We start from the raw sequence: 22,796 nt of genomic DNA on the forward strand, positions 1-22,796 counted from the left end.
TTATACTCTTCATCCCCTCTGTCCATCCTGCCATATTATCCACCCAGGGAGTAACTAATAATAATCAGTCCCACAGATCCCGGGCTACATAATCCTTACATGTTTCCCCTACATTTCGGAAGGGGTGGAGAGACCTTTCCTCGCTTTGCACCCATTTCTTATAACTTAATTGAGACAGAGGCAGAGCAAGACTCTCCCCAGGACTGGCTGTACTGAACCGTAAAGGCTCCGACAATTCCTGTCAACTGGGTCAGAGGACTTATGTCTATGCTCAACTTCCTTCTCAACGGACTGTTAGTATTATCCCTTCAAACCAGTCACTTGCGTTCACTAATTTCTGGGTTAGTGGGTTTAATCTCGCCAGAAAAGTGGGGCGCCTTACGGTTATCCAGGACACACACAATAAAGTTAGTACAGTTTTCACAGTATCATTTGCTGCTTACCTTCAGCATAAACATTACTTAATGCTTCATAACATAACAGAAAGCATAAGAAAGCGACAGAAAAGAAGCGATAGAAATTGGGTGACAAGAGAAATCAGGGAGCAGACTATTTGAATTCTTCCCAAAATAATTCCTCTTTCAAATCCTTCCCTAAAGAATTTATCTGTTAGACTTGGCCAGTAGTCTATCTTGCCTAAAGATAGATACTATTTCTTTCAGTGTGTCTAAAGTGGATTCAAAATAGAAGCAACAGACTGTCCCCAGTCGTTAAAGACAGGAATGTTCCGTACTTACCGAATTCCTGTATACTTTATTCCGCGGACAGAGCCCCCAGCTGAAAGTATCCCTTCCTTCTCAATGCACCTTGATTCCTTTCTTTGTCTCCAAAGACAGGCGCCTGGAGAACTTATTTCTCAATGACACATGCAGTATGATGTCAGAAACAGTTCTGTTTATTCTTGACCATACGGGCCTTTTTGATACATAAATACATACATACAAGAACAGCTGCAGCTCTCATTACAATAATGCTGACTAGGAACAGTTCCTTATACAGACAGAAGGTCAATGTAAATATAGTCACCCTCTAGTATGATGTCAACCAACCTCCTGTCCTTCATACAGATCATATAGCTTATTCTATTTAACCCTTCAATTACGATGTCCATTAACCCCTATTTTGCTGCAGGACGATGCTGTATATCTTCAACGTTGGTATGCAATGAATAGACACTCACTGCACCTAATGCTACTAACAGTTAAACATTTGCATCAAGCTATATTGGCAATCCAAAAGAAATCCAGGAGGTGAAAAATAAATAGGGATGAGCAAACCCGAACTGTATAGTTCGGGTTCGTACCGAATTTTGGGGTGTCCGTGACACGGACCCGAACCCGGACATTTTCGTAAAAGTCTGGGTTCGGTGTTCATCGCTTTCTTGGCGCTTTTTGAAAGGCTGCAAAGCAGCCAATCAACAAGCGTCATACTACTTGTCCCAAGAGGCCGTCACAGCCATGCCTACTATTGGCATGGCTGTGATTGGCCAGAGCACCATGTGACCCAGCCTCTATTTAAGCTGGAGTCACATAGCGCCGCCCGTCACTTTCCTCTGATTAGCGTAGGGAGAGGTTGCGGCTGCGACAGTAGGGCGAGATTAGGCTGATTAACTCCTCCAAAAGACTCCATCCAGTGATCGATCTGCAGCTGTGGATCATTGAGCTGCTGATACTCAATTGCTCACTGTTTTTAGGCTGCCCAGACCGTTTGTCAGTCACTTTTTTCTGGGGTGATCGGCGGCCATTTTGTGTCTTGTGGTGCGCCAGCACAAGCTGCGACCAAGTGCATTTAACCCTCAATGGTGTGGTTGTTTTTTGGCTAAAGCCTACATCAGGGTGAAGCTGTCACACCAAGTGCATTTAACCAGCGATAGTCTGTTTATTTTTTGGCCATATACTACATCAGGGGCAAGCTGCGCCTGTCACCAAGTGCATTTAACCCTCAGTAGTGTGGTTGGTCAAGCTGTCACACCAAGTGCATTTAACCATCAATACTGTGGTTATTTTTTGGCCATATCCCAGTCTAATTCTGTCAGTAAACGTATACCTGTCACCCAGCGCCTAAATACTAGGCCTCAAGTTTATATCCAGCTAAATCTGTCATTACTGCTGTACTGTTGTGGCTGGGCAAGTTATTTAGTGTCCGTCAAAGCACAGTTTTTGTTCTGGGTTGAAATACAATTCCTAATTTAGCAATTTCCTAATTTAGCGGTTTCTGCTGTATCAGGCCTACTTTAAATACATCCCTAAAAGGGTATATCAGAATCAAGGTGCTGATAGGGTCATTCTGAATAACTTCACACACCCGCTACTGTGCATTTCCAAGTCTAATTCCGTCAGTAAATCTATACCTGTCACCCAGCGCCTAAATACTAGGCCTCAAATTTATATCCCGCTAAATCTGTCGTTACTGCTGTACTGTTCTGGCTGGGCAAGTTATTTAGTGTCCGTCAAAGCACAGTTTTTGTTCTGGGTTGAAATACAATTCCCAATTTAGCAATTTCCTAATTTAGTGGTTTCTGCTGTATCAGGCCTACTTTAAATACATCCCTAAAAGGGTATATAAAATTCAAGGTGCTGATAGGATCATTCTGAATAACTTCACACACACGCTACTGTGCATTTCCAAGTCTAATTCCGTCAGTAAATCTATACCTGTCACCCAGCACCTGAATACTAGGCCTCAAATTTATATTCAGCTGAATTTGAATACAATACATTGGGCCAAATAATATTTTTGTTGTTGTGGTGAACGATAACAATGAGGAAAACATCTAGTAAGGGACGCGGACGTGGACATGGTCGTGGTGGTGTTAGTGGACCCTCTGGTGCTGGGAGAGGACGTGGCCGTTCTGCCACAGCCACACGTCCTAGTGTACCAACTACCTCAGGTCCCAGTAGCCGCCAGAATTTACAGCGATATATGGTGGGGCCCAATGCCGTTCTAAGGATGGTAAGGCCTGAGCAGGTACAGGCATTAGTCAATTGGATGGCCGACAGTGGATCCAGCATGTTCACATTATCTCCCACCCAGTCTTCTGCAGAAAGCGCACAGATGGCGCCTGAAAACCAACCCCATCAGTCTGTCACATCACCCCCATGCATACCAGGGAAACTGTCTCAGCCTCAAGTTATGCAGCAGTCTCTTATGCTGTTTGAAGACTCTGCTGGCAGGGTTTCCCAAGGGCATCCACCTAGCCCTTCCCCAGCGGTGAAAGACATAGAATGCACTGACGCACAACCACTTATGTTTCCTGATGATGAGGACATGGGAATACCACCTCAGCATGTCTCTGATGATGACGAAACACAGGTGCCAACTGCTGCGTCTTTCTGCAGTGTGCAGACTGAACAGGAGGTCAGGGATCAAGACTGGGTGGAAGACAATGCAGGGGACGATGAGGTCCTAGACCCCACATGGAATGAAGGTCGTGCCACTGACTTCCAGAGTTCGGAGGAAGAGGCAGTGGTGAGACCGAGCCAACAGCGTAGCAAAAGAGGGAGCAGTGGGCAAAAGCAGAACACCCGCCGCCAAGAGACTCCGCCTGCTACTGACCGCCGCCATCTGGGACCGAGCACCCCAAAGGCAGCTTCAAGGAGTTCCCTGGCATGGCACTTCTTCAAACAATGTGCTGACGACAAGACCCGAGTGGTTTGCACGCTATGCCATCAGAGCCTGAAGCGAGGCATTAACGTTCTGAACCTTAGCACAACCTGCATGACCAGGCACCTGCATGCAAAGCATGAACTGCAGTGGAGTAAACACCTTAAAACCAAGGAAGTCACTCAGGCTCCCCCTGCTAGCTCTTCTGCTGCTGCCGCCTCGGCCTCTTCTGCTGCTGCCGCCTCGGCCTCTTCTGCTGCTGCCGCCGCCTCGGCCTCTTCTGCTGCTGCCGCCTCGGCCTCTTCTGCTGCTGCCGCCTCGGCCTCTTCCTCCGCCTCTGGAGGAACGTTGGCACCTGCCGCCCAGCAAACAGGGGATGTACCACCAACACCACCACCACCTCCGTCACCAAGCGTCTCAACCATGTCACACGGCAGCATTCAGCTCTCCATCTCACAAACATTTGAGAGAAAGCGTAAATTCCCACCTAGCCACCCTCGATCCCTGGCCCTGAATGCCAGCATTTCTAAACTACTGGCCTATGAAATGCTGTCATTTAAGCTGGTGGACACAGACAGCTTCAAACAGCTCATGTCGCTTGCTGTCGCACAGTATGTTGTTCCCAGCCGCCACTACTTCTCCAAGAGAGCCGTGCCTTCCCTGCACAACCAAGTATCCGATAAAATCAAGTGTGCACTGCGCAACGCCATCTGTGGCAAGGTCCACCTAACCACAGATACGTGGACCAGTAAGCACGGCCAGGGACGCTATATCTCCCTAACTGCACACTGGGTAAATGTAGTGGCAGCTGGGCCCCAGGCGGAGAGCTGTTTGTGTAAAATAACATATTAACACTTTTTAGTAGGATAGGGTATTTTAAGGACCATGAAAGGTCAGCACTTGTGTGACGTGTCAATTTTGACAGTTCTTGAGACGACAATAGTATTTGGAAAGGTTAGGAATCCTCCTCCTCAGCATATCATTATTAGCTTTACAAATAAGGAAACTTAGAAAACCATGATGTAAGGGGTTTTACTTGTTAACCATATATGTCTGTTATAATGGTTAATTTAGGATACAATGTAACTCTATGGAGAGTCAACCTATAAAAAGGCTTTGTCTCATGACATTGGCAGAGCATTCTTTGACAAGACACCTGTGCTCTCTACACACACACATTCACACATACACGTTACTTTAAGGGAATCACTTTTTCTTCACTCATTCTAAATTGGTTTATTACATGCTTGTTATCTTTTGAGATTCTTCTGCTGTACTTTATATTTTTCTCTTCCTAAACTTTGTAACTGTTTCTTTTATGCGAATTAAACCCTTTTAACTTTTATCTTTCATCAAGAACTCTCCATATTTTGTTGGCTCCTTCTGAAGCATCTCTTACAAAATTAAGAAATGCTGGACGATATTTAACAGTTTGGCGCACGTCCTTCCGCCGCCAAGGATCACAGGGCAACATTCTTTGCCTCCTGTTGCCACCTCCTCCTACTCAGCTTCCTCCTCCTCTTCTTCCACCTGCTCATCCAGTCAGCCACACACCTTCACCACCAACTTCAGCACAGCCCGGGGTAAACGTCAGCAGGCCATTCTGAAACTCATATGTTTGGGGGACAGGCCCCACACCGCACAGGAGTTGTGGCGGGGTATAGAACAACAGACCGACGAGTGGTTGCTGCCGGTGAGCCTCAAGCCCGGCCTGGTGGTGTGTGATAATGGGCGAAATCTCGTTGCAGCTCTGGGACTAGCCAGTTTGACGCACATCCCTTGCCTGGCGCATGTGCTGAATTTGGTGGTGCAGAAGTTCATTCACAACTACCCCGACATGTCAGAGCTGCTGCATAAAGTGCGGGCCGTCTGTTCGCGCTTCCGGCGTTCACATCCTGCCGCTGCTCGCCTGTCTGCGCTACAGCGTAACTTCGGCCTTCCCACTCACCGCCGCATATGCGTCGTGCCCACCAGGTGGAACTCCACCTTGCACATGCTGGACAGACTGTGCGAGCAGCAGCAGGCCATAGTGGAGTTTCAGCTGCAGCACGCACGGGTCAGTCGCACTACAGAACAGCACCACTTCACCACCAATGACTGGGCCTCCATGCGAGACCTGTGTGCCCTGTTGCGCTGTTTCGAGTACTCCACCAACATGGCCAGTGGCGATGACGCCGTTATCAGCGTTACAATACCACTTCTATGTCTCCTTGAGAAAACACTTAGGGCGGTGATGGAAGAGGAGGTGGCCCAGGAGGAGGAGGAGGAGGAGGAAGAGGGGTCATTTTTCTCAGTCTCACATTTCTGACCACCCTGTCTGCTCCATTGGCTGATTTTAATTAGTGTCAGTACATAGTCAGGCCTGCTCCACTCCATTCACTGAAGCCACAGCACCAGGACTCCCACTGCGGTCCTTGGTCGCTTTTAGGCGCCGGTGGTGTTGTGGAGTGGGCCTGCTGTGTAGCCTGCATTTCCTGAGTGGATGGTAGCCGTCATGGCACCCAACAGGTAGGTTACAATGCAGGTACGTGGAACCTACACTCCCTGAAGTGTACGGTAGCCGTTATGGCACCTAACAGGTAGAATTTAGCGTAGGAACCCGTCTAACAGAGAACGCCTTGACGCTTGGCAGACGGGCTCAAATAATTTTGTACAAAATAATTTGCCAAGTATCTCGCACTTATAGTGTAGCACTTGTTATTTCCATGCAATTTTTGTACTTTATATTGCAGTGCATTGTCACATTGCATGTCTGTCTTTCATGTTATTTCCTTGCCCCAGCAATGTGCTCCTGCGGTTGTTATGTGACTGAGCCCCTTTTTTGGTTTTCCTTGTAGTTTGTAATTTAGGTGTGGCTGCCTCCTCAGTCTCACATTTCTGACCACCCTGTCTGCTCCATTGGCTGATTTTAATTAGTGTCAGTACATAGTCAGGCCTGCTCCACTCCATTCACTGAAGCCACAGCACCAGGACTCCCACTGCGGTCCTTGGTCGCTCTTAGGCGCCGGTGGTGTTGTGGAGTGGGCCTGCTGTGTAGCCTGCATTTCCTGAGTGGATGGTAGCCGTCATGGCACCCAACAGGTAGGTTACAATGCAGGTACGTGGAACCTACACTCCCTGAAGTGTACGGTAGCCGTTATGGCACCTAACAGGTAGAATTTAGCGTAGGAACCCGTCTAACAGAGAACGCCTTGACGCTTGGCAGACGGGCTCAAATAATTTTGTACAAAATAATTTGCCAAGTATCTCGCACTTATAGTGTAGCACTTGTTATTTCCATGCAATTTTTGTACTTTATATTGCAGTGCATTGTCACATTGCATGTCTGTCTTTCTTGTTAACCATATATGTCTGTTACATTGTATCCTAAATTTACCATTATAACTCTATGGAGAGTCAACCTATAAAAAGGCTTTGTCCCATGACATTGGGAAGCATTCTTTGACAAGACACCTGTGCTCTCTACACACACACATTCACACATACACGTTACTTTAAGGGAATCACTTTTTCTTCACTCATTCTAAATTGGTTTATTACATGCTTGTTATGTTTTGAGATTCTTCTGCTGTACTTTATATTTTTCTCTTCCTAAACTTTGTAACTGTTTCTTTTATGCGAATTAAACCCTTTTAACTTTTATCTTTCATCAAGAACTCTCCATATTTTGTTGGCTCCTTCTGAAGCATCTCTTACAAAACTAAGAAATGCTGGACGATATTTAACAAATGGCGAGCCACTGATCGGATTTTTTTCTCTGATTTTCCTTCTGCTTGAAAAGGAGGGTCTACTAAGTAATTATTATTACAAGCTTCAGGAAATCAACAAAAACGAACTTATACAAGAAGGAGTGAGCCATACATCTGTTGCACGTGTTCAAAGTGTCACTTCCCAGACGTATTACAGACGGAGGCCTGTGACAAAACTACACAAGGATCCTTCCATAGACTGTGAAACAAGACGTGAAGAGGACATCGAGGACATTGTACCAGAGTAAGTAATAGAATTTCTTGATTCTTATTCTGATAAAAGTAAATTGGAGTTTAGAGTTGTGAGTAGTCATACTAATGCACAACTATGGGCAAGTTTATATAGTCAATGTGAAGAGGAGAACAAAAGAATTGATAAAAAGCTGTTATGTATAGATAAATTACAGAAGAAACTTAGAAATGTGTTACATATGGTCAAAATATTCAATGCATTAGTTATTGAAGACAGGCAGCCGCAGAATCAGACACATAGTATATGTGTGAATAATAAAGATACACATAATACTGACACACAGGAACATTTAGAGGAGGTTGATTTTAATGATTGTCTAAATTGTCACATTTTGGCACAACACATAGAAGATCTGGAAGATCAGATGGAAACTAGGACACAACTTAGGCTCCTTTCACACTAGCGTTCGCTGGTCCGCTCGTGAGCTCCGTTTGAAGGGGCTCACGAGCGGACCCGAACGCAGCCGTCCAGCCCTGATGCAGTCTGAATGGAGCGGATCCGCTCAGACTGCATCAGTCTGGCGGCGTTCAGCCTCCGCTCCGCTCGCCTCCGCGCGGACAGGCGGACAGCTGAACGCTGCTTGCAGCGTTCGGGTGTCCGCCTGGCCGTGCGGATCCGTCCAGACTTACAATGTAAGTCAATGGGGACGGATCCGTTTGAAGATGCCACAATGTGGCTCAATCTTCAAGCGGATCCGTCCCCCATTGACTTTACATTGAAAGTCTGGACGGATCCGTCCGAGGCTATTTTCACACTTAGCTTTTTTTTTGCAATTTTAATGCAGACGGATCCGTTCTGAACGGAGCCTCCGTCTGCATTATTATGCGCGGATCCGTTCAGAACGGATCCGCCCGAACGCTAGTGTGAAAGTAGCCTAATATCAAAATTACGCCATAGTATGAAAACAGTTTCTGTTCTTACAAAAAGTGGCAAAGATACGGGTGCGTCCTACCTTCCAGACACTAGTCCAGCTGATGTAGATGAAGACATAGAGACTGAGGAAGTCAAGAGGAGGAAATTACATGATAGGGCCGCCAAACTAAATTTAAAAATACATGATCAGTTAATGAAAATTACTAAAGATATCCCAGCTTATACTGATAAGATGGATGCATGTCACAATGCTGATATCTTTGAATCTAATACTGATAAGTTTAACCTTAATAATGAACAGAAAAATAAAGTAAAGTATGGATTCCCTCACATATGGCAAGGAGATTAGAGACCACGCCAAGAACAAATGATGAGCGTGAAATAATACATAGTTCCCCAGCAGATCGATTGAGGCAACTACTTTTATTTACTACTGGAGAATCTACTCCTACATCTGAAATCCTTGACATGTTAAAGCCGACTTTACAGGATGACCCATTTTCATTCTTAATAAAATTTGAACAGGCTTATAGAATGGTCATGGAAATTGAGGAGGATTCTGAACCCACCTCAATGATAAAGTCATTTGTAAAAAGATTTAAATACCTTGATCCAGTCTCCAGGGAGTTAGCATTAGGAAAGCCTAGTCTAGAAGAGGCAGCGACATTTATTGATCAGATTAGGAGATCGATGAAACAAAGTAGTGTAAAAGCCAAAGTTATTGCTGTCCAAAAAAAGGATGAAGAACAGGTAACTAATTCAAGTCATCTTAAATCAAACCGTCCCATGAAAGGGGAATATTCCAAACAGAAAGGAAAGGTGTCATTTCACAGAGGACAAGTTACTTGTTATCATTGTGGGAAAATAGGACATTTAAAATGGCAATGTAGGAAATTCATTAGTGAGACACAAAATTCAGGGAAAGAAAATGGTTTTGTGCCAACAGCTCCTTCTCCAGAGCAGGATCAGTCACAGTCACCGTGTGCACCTCTAATGCGGCAAATTAGAGAATTAACATTAAATAACACAATGTACAAGGGGAAATCCTATGGTAATAAGATTGAGGGGACAACTGGTTTGTTACCTTCCCCATGACTAGGACGAACTCTGACCTCTCGTCCTTTGGAACTAGTAGCTCCAGTTTCACTGGATGAGTGCGGGAGACCTTTTGTAAAGGGATCTTTACAGGGCAAAGAGGTGACATTTCTCATTGACACAGGAGCTCAATTAAGCGTGACTAATCAGGATTTACCACTAACTACAAATGCACCTGTTTGTACAATTGTAGGTTTTAGTGGAAAGAGCGGTATTAAAGCGATTTTAGCTCAGAATGCGGGTTTGGAAATACCTGGCTATCTGAAAACTGAAATTGACATTTGGCATAGTACTAACTCTGAAAACATCATAGGAACTGACATCATGAAGAAATGGGGTTGGGTCATTGACTTAGGGAATAAGGTGATCTGGAAAGATGTTGACGGATCTAAACCTGTAGTCATTGATCCCACTGAATACAGTCAGATTGGGACTGTTTGCTTAACAGAAGTTGTTTCTTCAGAACATTTGTGGCCAGACACTGGTGATGATGAAGTTTTAAAAGGAATTGTACAATGTACTCCTTCTTTGTGGGCACAATTCAGAAATGAGGTGGGCACAATGAAAGAAGTACTAGTGAATGTGGAGGGGAGAGATCCTCCTCCCCAAAAGCAGTACAAATTGCCACCTGAATCAATTGCTCCCATGTCTAAAATCATACAGGAACTGCTTGATCAGGGTGTAATTAGAAAAGCTAATTCAGTAACGAACAATCCTTTGTGGTGTACCGTGAAGCCTGATGATTCATACCGAATGTTATTGGACCTAAGATTGCTGAATAAGTATACCCCAAATGTGGCACCCATCGTAGCAGATACTCATGATATGATGGCACGACTGAATGCTAAGGCAAAGTTTTTCTCTGTTTTAGACATCAGTAATGGTTTTTTCAGCATTCCTCTAGCAAAAAGTTGTCAATACAAGTTTGCATTTTCTTACATGGATGAGCAATATGTATTTTGCAGATTGCCTCAAGGAGCTCATTTATCACCTAGCATATTTCATCAGGCAGTTGCAAAAGTATTGTCCAAATTCTCAAGACCCGATTGTCTGTTGCAATATGTTGATGATATTCTTTTAGCCACTGAGGATAGGGAGTTGCATTTATCTCTCTTAGCAGAATTGTTTTCATTGTTGCATGAAGCAGGTTTGAAATTGAATACCCAAAAAGTCAAATTATTACGGAATAAAGTGAGATATCTTGGAGTGTTAATCAGTCCAGGAAAGAGACAGCCTCTTCAAGAAAGGATTGAAGCTATTGCTTTTCTTCCCATTCCAACATCACACAAGGCTCTAAGACATTTCTTGGGTCTGGTAAACGTTTCCAGAGAATTCATAGAAGGGTTTGCAGAAAAAGCTAAGCCTCTTTATGATCTCTTGAAAAATAATGATGATGACTCTTTTGGACCATGGGAAGAGGAACAACAGAAGGCATTTGAACTTTTAAAGCGAAATATGCAAACCTCTCCAGCATTATCAACGGTTATGCCTCTGGCACCGTTTGCTTTGCAGGTTCATACCTCGGACACGGCTGTGTCAGCTGTACTCTTGCAGTTGCAAGGGGGAGAATGGCGGATTTTGGGCTATTTCTCCAAGCTTCTCACACCTGTGGAAAAAGGGTTTGAAACTTGTGCAAAACATTTGGTGGGTGTTCATTTTGCTGTCAAGGCAACAGAACACATAGTTGGATTTACCAAAATCATTCTGCAGACTCCTCACTCCACATTAAAACTTCTCCTTGAGAAAAACATCCCGGGTGTGTCACATCAAAGATTTGCACATTGGTTGTTGTCTTTATCATCAATGCAAATTGAGATTGATCACAAAGCCAAGTATGTACTTCCTCAACTAATGCAGTATGAAGGGAAAGTGCATGAGTGCTTAGAGACATTTTGTGAACCAAATTCATCTCTTTTTAGAAGAGATGCAAGGAACGTTGATGAACCAGTGTTCGTAGACGGTTCCAGATTTTGGTCAGAGGGAAAATACTATTCAGGTTATGCTCTCTGGTATCCTGAGAGGGGTTATGCGGTTCAGCATAGGCTACCAGGACACTATTCAGCTCAGAGAGCAGAGTTAGAAGCTGTCAAGACAGTACTGACAATTGATGAGAAAGAAAACAAGAGTCCCTTGGTTATTTATAGTGACAGCTCATATGTCGTGAGATCACTGACAGACTATTTACCAGTGTGGGAGAAGAGAGGTTTTGTAGATTCCTCTAACAAGGTCCTGGTTCATAGTGATACACTCAAGGAAGTATTCAAGTTAGCTACTAAAAATCCAAATGGGTATGCTATAGTCAAAGTTCCCGCACATAAAAAAGGCAAACATGAGCTAGTTATTGGAAACAATACAGTAGATGCATTGGCTAAGGAAGCAGCTAAGACAGGAAAGTTGGAGGGAGAAACTGAATCTTTGAAAGCTTTACCAGTTAGGAAAACAGACACAGAAGAACAAGCAAAGGATTCGTCCATTGCTACTTCTCAGGTTGATCCAAAACCTCCCTTTGTTTGTGAAAACGGGGTTTTGTGTCATGACTGTAAGGGGGAATTGCGTCCTGTTGTCCCAAAACACTTACAGATTGAATTCACCAAATACAATCATGAGAGTTTAGGTCATTTGGGTCAGGAAAAATTGTTAGGAATTCTCAAAGAGAAATTTTACTGGGACAAAATGGAGAAGACTGTCCAAGATGTTGTTCAGTCATGTCTCATTTGTGCTCAAGTCAACCCGCGACCTAAAGGACAAAAAGCCTCCACTTTTACGAATTGCACCTGCAGATGGTCCTTGGTCTACATTACAGATAGACTACATAGGTCCTCTACCTTCAGGTAAACATGGACTGAGGTATGCATTAGTGGTGGTGGATGTATTTTCAAAATGGGTAGAGATCTTACCTGTCAGGAAGGATGATGCTCTGTCTACAGCAAGGGCATTGATGAATCATGTGTTTTGTACTTGGGGGATCCCAAGAATGATTACATCTGACAGAGGAAGTCATTTTACAGGTAAAATCATGCAAACAGTTTGTGCTATTCTAGGCGTAAAACAACAGTTCCATGTATCATATCACCCACAATCTGCAGGCATTGTGGAAAGAATGAACAGAACAATTAAGACAAGGATTGCAAAAATGTTATTAGACAAAGGGAATACATGGGTTGATGCAGTACCCTTTGTACTGATGAGTATAAGAGGAACTGTTTCCTCTACGACACAATATACTCCATTTGAATTGATGACGGGAAGAATAATGCCATTAATTTTCCCAAACGAACCATTCTTGTCTACTCCTCAAAAAGATGCAGTAGCAAGGTCCAGGTGGTTACAGTTATTACAAGAGAATTTAAGTACAATTCTTCCATATGCTGCATCCAAAATGCAACGCATGATACCACCTCACTCTTCTAAATTTGTGAAAGGTGCTTTTGTAATGATTAAGACCTTCAGGAAGAGTGGACCTTGGGAAAGTAATTGGGAAGGTCCCTTTGAAATCATTGATACTATGGGAAAAGTAATGATTTTGGTTCAAAGAGCACCAAATGCTTTAAAGAATACTCGCAGACAACATAAATTGTGGGTACATGTTGATCAATGTAAATTGTATGTACCAAAATAATGATACTGCTTTTCTTCATTAGGGAATGAAATTCTTCATGGAATATGCATTCTACAACGGAAAAAGAGGTCTTCAGAAAAACAGTTTCATGATGAGAATGTCATTGTTGATGATGATGTTCACAACTACATTCGCAGAATTATTTTATGATAAAAAGAGTGACCATGATACAGAGACTTCAATCCTTGCACGAAGGAGAAGAGGATTTCATCTTGAGGATTTTCTGGAAGAACAAATTCAAGATAATTCCAGAGACATTTCCGGAAGTCTTTGCATGGGTTATGGCGTTAACTGTTGTATTGAATTACACTTCAGACATGATACACACATTCAATTACATGCAACAGCAGGACCCAAAACAAAGTTCACTCAATTACAAGGAACATTCACACATAACAATAGAACAGGTACATGGGAGTGTACATCGATAGATGGATTGTACTGGAGTATTGTGATAAAAGGAAATGAGTCAGCTACATGGTCTGGAGACCTCACAAATGATAAGATATCATTTGGAAGAGTGGGAAAATCTCGAGAGGAAATTTGGTTTCAAACACAGAATTATGTAAAAATAATGGATTCATCAATATTTCCCATAAAAGTTGATGAAGATTGGGTGGAAAAATGGAGATTCCAAATAATTAGGGAACCTGTTGAAGTTAATATAACCATCAATTTCAGAGGTACAAATGTTATTAATCCTGAAGTTCAAATCGCTCCAACATTGGTGAATATTCAGGAAGGAACAGATCCATTATATTTAAAATGCAACACAAGATTGGAGATTCCATCTGAATCAGTGGTAACTTGGACAAAAGGAGAGGTATTTTTAGGTAGTTTCTCTAATGGTCCAACTAATGTGATTCATAAGGGTCAATCTGGGAATGTGAAATGGTTTGATAAAAAGTTTATATTTTATCAAGACCATCCATCTTCCAAAGATTCAGGAATTTATCAGTGTTGCATATTAACTATAAATAATCATAAACAATGTGAAACTGTAAATGTCACTGTGTGGTCACCTACAGAAAATATTTGTACCAAGGTTAAATTTGAACCATCTAGTCCTTTCCAGATTAATCACTTCCAGTCGAAGTCTCTTTTGAGAAATGGTAAATATGTCACCATAATGTGGACATTTAATATATCAGACTGGAAAATATCATCAAAGTATCCTCAATGTGAAAAGCATCTTGCTCACATGGAGGAAGGTTTAGAACGATGGTTTAAGAAGAGTATTTCCAAGCAAACTAGAACTAAAAGAGGTATAGTAGAGGGTATTTTAGGAGGAATAGGTACCTTTGGAAGCTTGGTCAATACAATGAATATAAATTCATTACAATCAGATTTAAAAAACATAGGTTATCTGGGAAAGAAAGGAAGTAAAGTGCAGAAAAGTCTAAATCAGCTTTTGGAAAAAATGATTGTTAATTCTGTAGTTGTTTTAGGATCTTCTGTTTCGCATCTTCAAGATGTTACTTTAAGTTTGATCCGAAGTGAACAAGAGTCAGAAGTAGCCAGGGCATGTATAGAAATCCAAATAGAATATTCTACGAATTTAAAAATGATGGCTCAGGCTTTACAAAGTGGAATTACTCCACTTGGTATATTGGAAAATTTACCTATGAAATATAATTATAGTATGAGACATATAGATTTATGGGTAAATAAGTGGTTGGGATGTAATGAGAACACATGTACAGCGACCTCATTGATTCCAGTAGCTGGAAGAGAACAAATGGTCGTTCCAATAATAGTTTTAGGAATTCCTGTGAGTGAAACACAGTTGATTTATTATCAATTGCAATATACAGAATTTGCATATGATGGTTCTCATAGAGAACAATTGGATCTTTCTTCATGTCTACACTTTGTTTCTAAAATAATCTGTTTACCGGAGCAAGATAAGGCGATTTATCATTCTTGTTTCCATAATCAAACTTCTTGCCATGCACGGATTGAGAATGTGCACTCAATTCATGATCTGGTAACTCAAGTTGGTTTAAACAAAGTTTGTGTACAAGTGATGTCCGAGAAAGAAAAGGTCGTAGCATTCTTTTCTTCTTGTATACATTACGAGAATTTGACAAGAGGTCTATATTGTTTGGAAGGAGATTTGAGAGCCATTTCTATGAATTTAGGAAGACTTTATATTTCTTCCATAAATACAAATCAATTGAAAACCCTTCCAGTACAATTCAGTCTCACTCAAATTGATACATTTCCGTGGGATAAGTGGACAGAAGAAATTAAAAAGGATAAAGGTTTTTTAAAAATATTAAACGAACAAGTAAAAGAAGCTGAAATTGCATTTAATCATCATCAAGGACAATTATCAGAAATAGAACATGAATGGAATACTATGTCTGGAACATCTTGGTGGGGAAAATTTAAGAAATCTGTAAATATGTGGACAAAATCTTCTGCACAAACAATACTTTGTCCCATCCTATTATTATTATATTTATTGTGATATTTTTGTGTGTTATCTATCAAATTTTTATTATGTATAAGATTAGGAAAACATATAGGAATATAAAGGAAGAAATTAATAAGGGAGACAACATTTTAAAAGAAATGTTAAAAAGAACTCAGTATTCCAATTCTATATTGAATACTGAACCAAAAATTGATCAATCAACCAAGTGCTATAACATAGTCAATGAATGAATGTGATACGAACGGAGAATAATTGCGTTAAATTAGAAGGTTATGATTGAAAAATTAGATTTAAAATCATAATCAGGGGGAAATGTAAAATAACATATTAACACTTTTTAGTAGGATAGGGTATTTTAAGGACCATGAAAGGTCAGCACTTGTGTGAAGTGTCAATTTTGACAGTTCTTGAGACGACAATAGTATTTGGAAAGGTTAGGAATCCTCCTAACTCAGCATATCATTATTAGCTTTACAAATAAGGAAATTTAGAAAACCATGATGTAAGGGGTTTTACTTGTTAACCATATATGTCTGTTATAATGGTTAATTTAGGATACAATGTAACTCTATGGAGAGTCAACCTATAAAAAGGCTTTGTCCCATGACATTGGCAGAGCATTCTTTGACAAGACACCTGTTGCTCTCTACACACACACATTCACACATACACGTTACTTTAAGGGAATCACTTTTTCTTCACTCATTCTAAATTGGTTTATTACATGCTTGTTATCTTTTGAGATTCTTCTGCTGTACTTTATATTTTTCTCTTCCTAAACTTTGTAACTGTTTCTTTTTATGCGAATTAAACCCTTTTAACTTTTATCTTTCATCAAGAACTCTCCATATTTTGTTGGCTCCTTCTGAAGCATCTCTTACAAAATTAAGAAATGCTGGACGATATTTAACAGCTATCCCCCTCTCCCAGTCCCAAGCCGTCAGCTGGTAGCCAGGCAGAAGAAACATTACCTAACAAACCACCAGCTGCAGCAGGGGAGGGAGGGGGTTGAAGCTGGGGGGGTCTAGACACCAGCCCCTGTAAAGAAGATAATACTAAGGATAAAGATGAAATAACTGGAGCAAGCTGCCCCGGCCACTCATCCGACTGCTGACCCGGTCCAGGTAGGGATGATGCCGTCATCTGTGAGCTGGTTCCAGGGGTTCCTCCAGCCACACCACCAGCCCAGCCAAAAGATGGTTGGCTATCCATGACTCCCATCCCAGGCCCCTCCGCACCCTGGGACTCAATGCCACGAGCCCCCAGGAGGGAGTTAAAAGCCTGCAGTGCCGATGACGTCAAATCGCTGCTTCCCCTCGCGATGCCATCCACAGAAATCCCGGTCCCGCAAGATCTTGTCCGCGACTGTGCCGACGGAGAGGGAGGATATCTTCTGTTCACACGCCGGCTCCTCCTCAGACGTGAATCCTGGACCGCACCAGCTCCAGACGAATCTTCAACGCGCGCTGACTCCGGAAGCTCCAACCCGTCCACAACCGAAACACCATCAGGAACAGGTGACAGCAGAGAAGATGGAAAGGCAGCAGATGTCCCAGACGAAACCGGCTCCGGAGGTCTCAGACGAAGAAGACATTCCCCAATCCAGGCAGGAGCTCCATCCTCTACAGCATGGCTCGCCAATTCTTCAATCAGGGACTCCATAAAGGTAAGCAGGAACAGCTGGGCACAAACGGTCCGCTTCACAGCCGCAGGTCACTTCAAAAGGCACCACCTTTTGTCTCCCACCTTCTTATTCAACTCCAGAGGACTCCCATAACCAATCAGAGCCCTATCTCCAGGGGCCCCCAAAACACTGCCCTAGCCCTAGAGCATTTACAGGCCCACCTGAGAACCAATCAAATTAGGTTGCTGGGCAGAGCACATCAGCCCAGAAACCTAAATCATAACAGCGGGAAACTCTCCCGCCCAAATCCACCTTTATCTGCCCTCCTAGCCTACCAACACCATCTAAGGTCAAATAAAGTTCAAATATGGCTTAATGCCAATTCTGCCATGGGTCCCCCCCTAATGGTCCGGGGGCTATTCATTATCAATCATGTGACTGCACCGTGTCTCTGCTGTCCGGATCCGGAACAGGGCTTGGCTCTCTTTCACGCAGTGGATTACCCGCACACACGGCATCCGCTCATGTGAAAGAGCCCTAATGGTGCCACTTGTTCTAGGCGCAGTGAAAACAAAGAAGCCATGGATACACCGTCGCCGCCAATGAAAGATGCAGAACTTGTGTGCCACTCACATCCGCCACTAGTAGAAAAAAAGGCCTCAGCAGGGACTCGGAGTCAAGTGTGGGCATATTTTGGGCATACATCGCTGGTGAAGACGGGCAGCCAACAGACACGGAAAAACCTGTCTGCAAAAGGTGTTACAAATCTCTCCATTACAAAGCAGGAAACACCAGCAACTTGGCAGACAATCACCCTGACCTCTACAATGAGCTGAAAACTCAACGGGTTAGCCAATTTTAAGTCTACCCTACCTACCCATGCTCTCTTCTAAGTGAGGGGTTGTCTCACATAAGCAAATAGCTTATTGTGTAGAGAAAGAGGAATACAAGGCACTTACTAATGTATTGTGATTGTCCATATTGCCTACTTTCCGGGCTGCATTCATTTTTCCATCTCATTATACACTGCTTTTTTCCATGGTTACAAGTCACGACCACCCTGCAATTTAGCAGCAGTGGTCGTGCTTGCATTGCAGGCTGGCTGTAACCCCTGGACACGAGCATTGCATAGGGTGATGGAAAAATTTAATGAAGCCAGCAACAAGTGCAATATGGAGAATCACAGCACATAGGAAGAGTCTTGTTTTGTATTCACTTTATCGACAGGATAAAAGCCATTATCTGAAGTGAAACTTGTACTACAGACCTCTGGACAAGCAGAGCTACAGATGCATTCATGGCCTTCACCATTCACTTTATAATGGAAGAATGGGAGTTGTAGTCTCAGTGTTTAGGCTGTACGGCTCTGTACACAGATCGTACCGCTGACAGTTTGCATGAAGCATTTGAGGAATCCTTAACTGAAGACTGGAAACTGGACATATCCAAAATGTCCGGAACAACAACAGATAACGCCTCTAACAACATCAGAGCGTTTGAAGAATACAGCTGGGTCCCATGTTTTGGTCACAATTTGCACCTGGCAGTAAACAAAGCCCTGGATATTGACACAGTGGCGGCGTGTCTCTCAAGGTTAAGACAGACGGTCTTAATTCTGCCGATCAAATAAAATGAGACGATCATTGAAAGAAAAACAAAAAGGCACTTCAGATACCCGAACACAAGCTTATTCACGATGAACCGACGAATTGTATCTTATGCCAAAGGATACTGAGGTCACCATTGTGGAGATTTTACTGATGCGTTAAGTGGAGAGAAAGACCCAACCCAGTCTTCTGTTCTTCCTTTGACATGAAAAATATATGCATGTGCATCGGAGGAGGAATCTGACAGCATCCTTGCCAGAGAAATGAAACAAAAAGGTCATAGATGACATAAAAAGGGGTAGCAAAGCAAAATGTTTCAACTCATTCTCAACACTGCCACATATCTAGATCCAAGATTTAAGGACTCATTTGTGTCTATTCAAGATGAAGTAAAAGGAGAGGTTCTACAGAGAGCTTCCATTCTTCAGCTACCAGCAAGTGGCGGAGCAGAACAGAAAGATTAAGAAGAACATGCAGTGGCACAAGTCAGTAAGAAAAAAAAAAAAAAAGATCTCAAAAGCTTGGATGGACAATGGACAACATTGTGACGGAAAAAAGGGGGTCAGCCTCAGCAGGTGGTTCTGTCGGTACTGAAGATGCATCATCTGACAAAAGCCCTACAGCAATGCTTTGCAATTACTTCTTCTTGTACAAACAAATGAAAGAAATTAGTCCAGAAGAAGACCCACTAGCCTGGTGGAGGAGAAATGCCCCAAGTCTGCCAGTTCTTGCCCATTTTGCAAAAGCGTATCTATGCATTCCAGCCTCTAGTTGTGCATCAGAACGAGTATTCAGTACTTCGGGCCTAATCTGCAGTCCAAGAAGAATGAGGTTGACTGAAGACCATATCAACACACTTGGCACAGACTCACCAGAGCTCCATCGACTCTTCAAACAGCTGATCAACAGGGGGCCTGCCAGGCGTCAGAGGATGGGCCATCAATATCACAAACCCTGACAACCCCTTTAATTTAAACTACTTGTTATGTACAAAAAGGATGATATTACCCAGCCCGTGAGGGAATCTACACTGCATCTAATGAGGACCTACCTCTAGTACAGGGATCAGCCATCTTCAGCACTCCAGCAACTACAACTCCCAGCATGAAAACATGCTCAACTGTTCTTTTAACTCCCACAGAAGTGAGTAAAGTATTCTGGGAGTTGTAGTTTCTGAACAGCTGGAGCGCTGGAGGTTGCTGATCCCTGGTCTAGTATGACAGTTCTCAGTTTTAGTAAAATATTTACATTCTCTGGCTGCACAGTGTGCATTTCAATGCAATTCAGGAAGACCATCTTTTCATATCTTGACTATTAGGCCTGACCTGCACACGAAAGTGCTTCCGTAGTGTTCCGTCACGCACCATTTCACATGTCCGGATTTGCGGATCCATTTAAGTCAATGGCTCCGCATCAGTGATGCGGAATGAACACGGAACGGTGCGGTCCACAATACGGCAATGGGACACCTATGGTCGTGTGCAGGAGGCCTTATTCCTGGTAGAAGTTTATGAATAAAGGTACAAAAAAAAAATACATTGGGTGCTACCAGTCCCATCCTACTTGTACAGTCTGACACTGGCGGCAGCATAGGGTTATAGACTGTGCCAGTCAGAGCGGGAGTCTTTGGAGGGACATGTGCTCAACTCGTAACAGCTCCAATACAAACTTCTAGCTGGAATAATAGAGGTACAGCACGAAGTGAAGTTTGTAAGAGATAGACTAAATGCTCCAGAATTATTTGCCTAAAGATGAGTCGGGCAGGATCGGTGAAGGCTCCTCCTTAGCATTGTTACATTGTCAAATTCAATATCGAACTCTGACAATCTGATATCTGGTGCAGGTTTTTCAATAAAAACACAAAAGGCTTTTTTGTGTTTTTATTTTATTTTTGCGTGGCTTCGAGTATCGCAATACTTTTTTTTATGGTATCGAAATCGAATCAAAATTTAGGTATCGCAACAACTCTAGAATGGATTGAACAAATGTCATCCATATTCTGCCTATATCATCAGCAAAACCATCCATATCTGTAGGTTGCCTATAGGTTGGATACCCACAGCACGAGTGTATGCTGGGGACACCGTATGTTTTCATAGGAATATATTACAGAATAATGTAAAAAAAAAAAATTAATTAAATGATTCTTGTTATAACACAGAATGAATTTGGAGATGTTTGCAGCATGAAACCGTTTAGATGGTAAAATGTGAATATTTTATTTAACGTAGAGCAACGTACAATTAGCATTTTTTTATGACTATTTATCTATTTATTATCCAGGTATGTGGAGCTAAATGTTCACAGCTCCGAATATTACTGGAAGTACAAACAGGAAATTCCAAGTTTTCTAACGAATCGCCCAAGGGAAATAATCAGCCACATTATGCAGAGAATGGATAGCACACTGGATCTAACCAGCATTGTGTGTGCGGACGGAACTAGCGGACGGAACTAGTGGACGGTGAGACTCAAAAGGCAAAAAACATATACCGTGAATCAGGAGGGCAAACTCCACTCTGCACGTGTGAAGACTGGGGAAACCTTGTACTTCCATGTAAACACATTTGCTGCATTCTACAATTCCTCCGTGAATGGGGATGGCATAGACTGAGTCTTACACTCACAACCCACTGTTTTCACTTTACATTAATTGTTTTTCAAAAGAAGTAAGAGAGGAGACATCTCAGGGCCAGCCCCATTTTCTAGACTTAAAATTACCTCCTGCCGAACATAAACTGGCCCAACACCTCGTCGGGGAGCATTGCGAACAACAAAAATCAGAAATGGTCATATACTTCAACCAACTAGTAGACGCCTTGTATCTGATAAAGATGTTTGCGATTTAAATAAAGCAGAGAAGGACCTGGAGAGATTGGTCACCAGTGTAAAGAGTCTGGTGCCAAAACATGAAGGTTTACCATGGTTAGGCCCCTTTCACACAAGCAAGTTTTCCGCGCGGGTGCAATGCGTGACGTGAACGCATAGCACCCGCTCTGAATCCTGACCAATTCATTTCAATGGGTCTGTGCACGTTTTTTCTCACCCATAAGCTCTGTGTTGCGTGAAAAACACAGCACGTTCTATATTCAGCGTTTTTTTCACGCAGCCCCGGCCCCATAGAAGTGAATGGGGTTTCAGTGAAAAACGCATTGCATCCGCAAGCAAGTGCGATGCGTTTTTCACTGATGGTTGCTAAGAGATGTCGTTTGTAAACCTTCAGTTTTTTTATCACACGCGTGAAAAATGCATCAAAACGTATCGCACTCGCGCAGAAATAAAATGAACGCAAATGCAGACAAAACTGACTGAACTTGCTTGCAAAATGGTGCGAGTTTCACTGAAAGCATCCGGACCGAATCCGTCACGCTCAGGTGAAAGAGGCCTTAGAGTCTCCAAAGAGGAAAAAGGATGCATTAGTGAATGTCGAACCACTGCCATATGGCGGCCAAAACATCCATCTTCTCAAAGAGTTGGTACCAAAGCTGATATTAGGGAAGATGTATGGGATATCGGAGAGGAAAGAACATCCATAAACCAGTTTAGCGCTTTGGACAGTGTATCGGACAAGACACCTGGAAAATAATAAATGGCATCAAATTAACTTACCAGGATAAAGGTAGATATTGGATGGAACAAGTGGTTTGAGGACAAAGTAATTATTGTTTGCCAATATCTCATTTCTGTTCAATTCCCTCATGTGCTCGGTCTATTTGACACGTTTGCTCTTGGCACATAGTAAAAGTCGGCCAAGCGCTACCCAAAAAGAAAACATTATTCAAATTCATCATTCAGGAGCACATTGGCTGGTATCTCCTGGATGTCACAGTCTATGACTCGCAAAAAAAAACTGTCACAGACACTCTAAAAAAAAAATCTAATTTGCATACATTTTTTTTTAAAAAGGTGAATACTCAGTGCTTGACATTCCAA

At 42.6% G+C, this 22,796-nt stretch overlaps 1 protein-coding gene across 1 annotated transcript; it reads left to right on the top strand.

Moving 5' to 3' along the window:
• The first annotated feature begins 7,474 nt into the window (after positions 1–7,474).
• Positions 7,475–19,327, top strand: LOC122930554. Its single transcript, XM_044284037.1, has 3 exons — positions 7,475–7,596; positions 13,215–14,457; positions 19,248–19,327. Exons 2-3 carry the CDS (start codon positions 13,218–13,220, stop codon positions 19,325–19,327), a joined length of 1,320 nt encoding a protein of 439 aa, XP_044139972.1. The 5' UTR covers positions 7,475–7,596; positions 13,215–13,217.
• The last annotated feature ends 3,469 nt before the right edge of the window (positions 19,328–22,796 follow it).

The sequence above is a fragment of the Bufo gargarizans genome, chromosome 3 (genome assembly GCF_014858855.1).
Source record: "Bufo gargarizans isolate SCDJY-AF-19 chromosome 3, ASM1485885v1, whole genome shotgun sequence".
In the NCBI taxonomy this organism is placed as follows: Eukaryota; Metazoa; Chordata; class Amphibia; order Anura; family Bufonidae; genus Bufo; species Bufo gargarizans.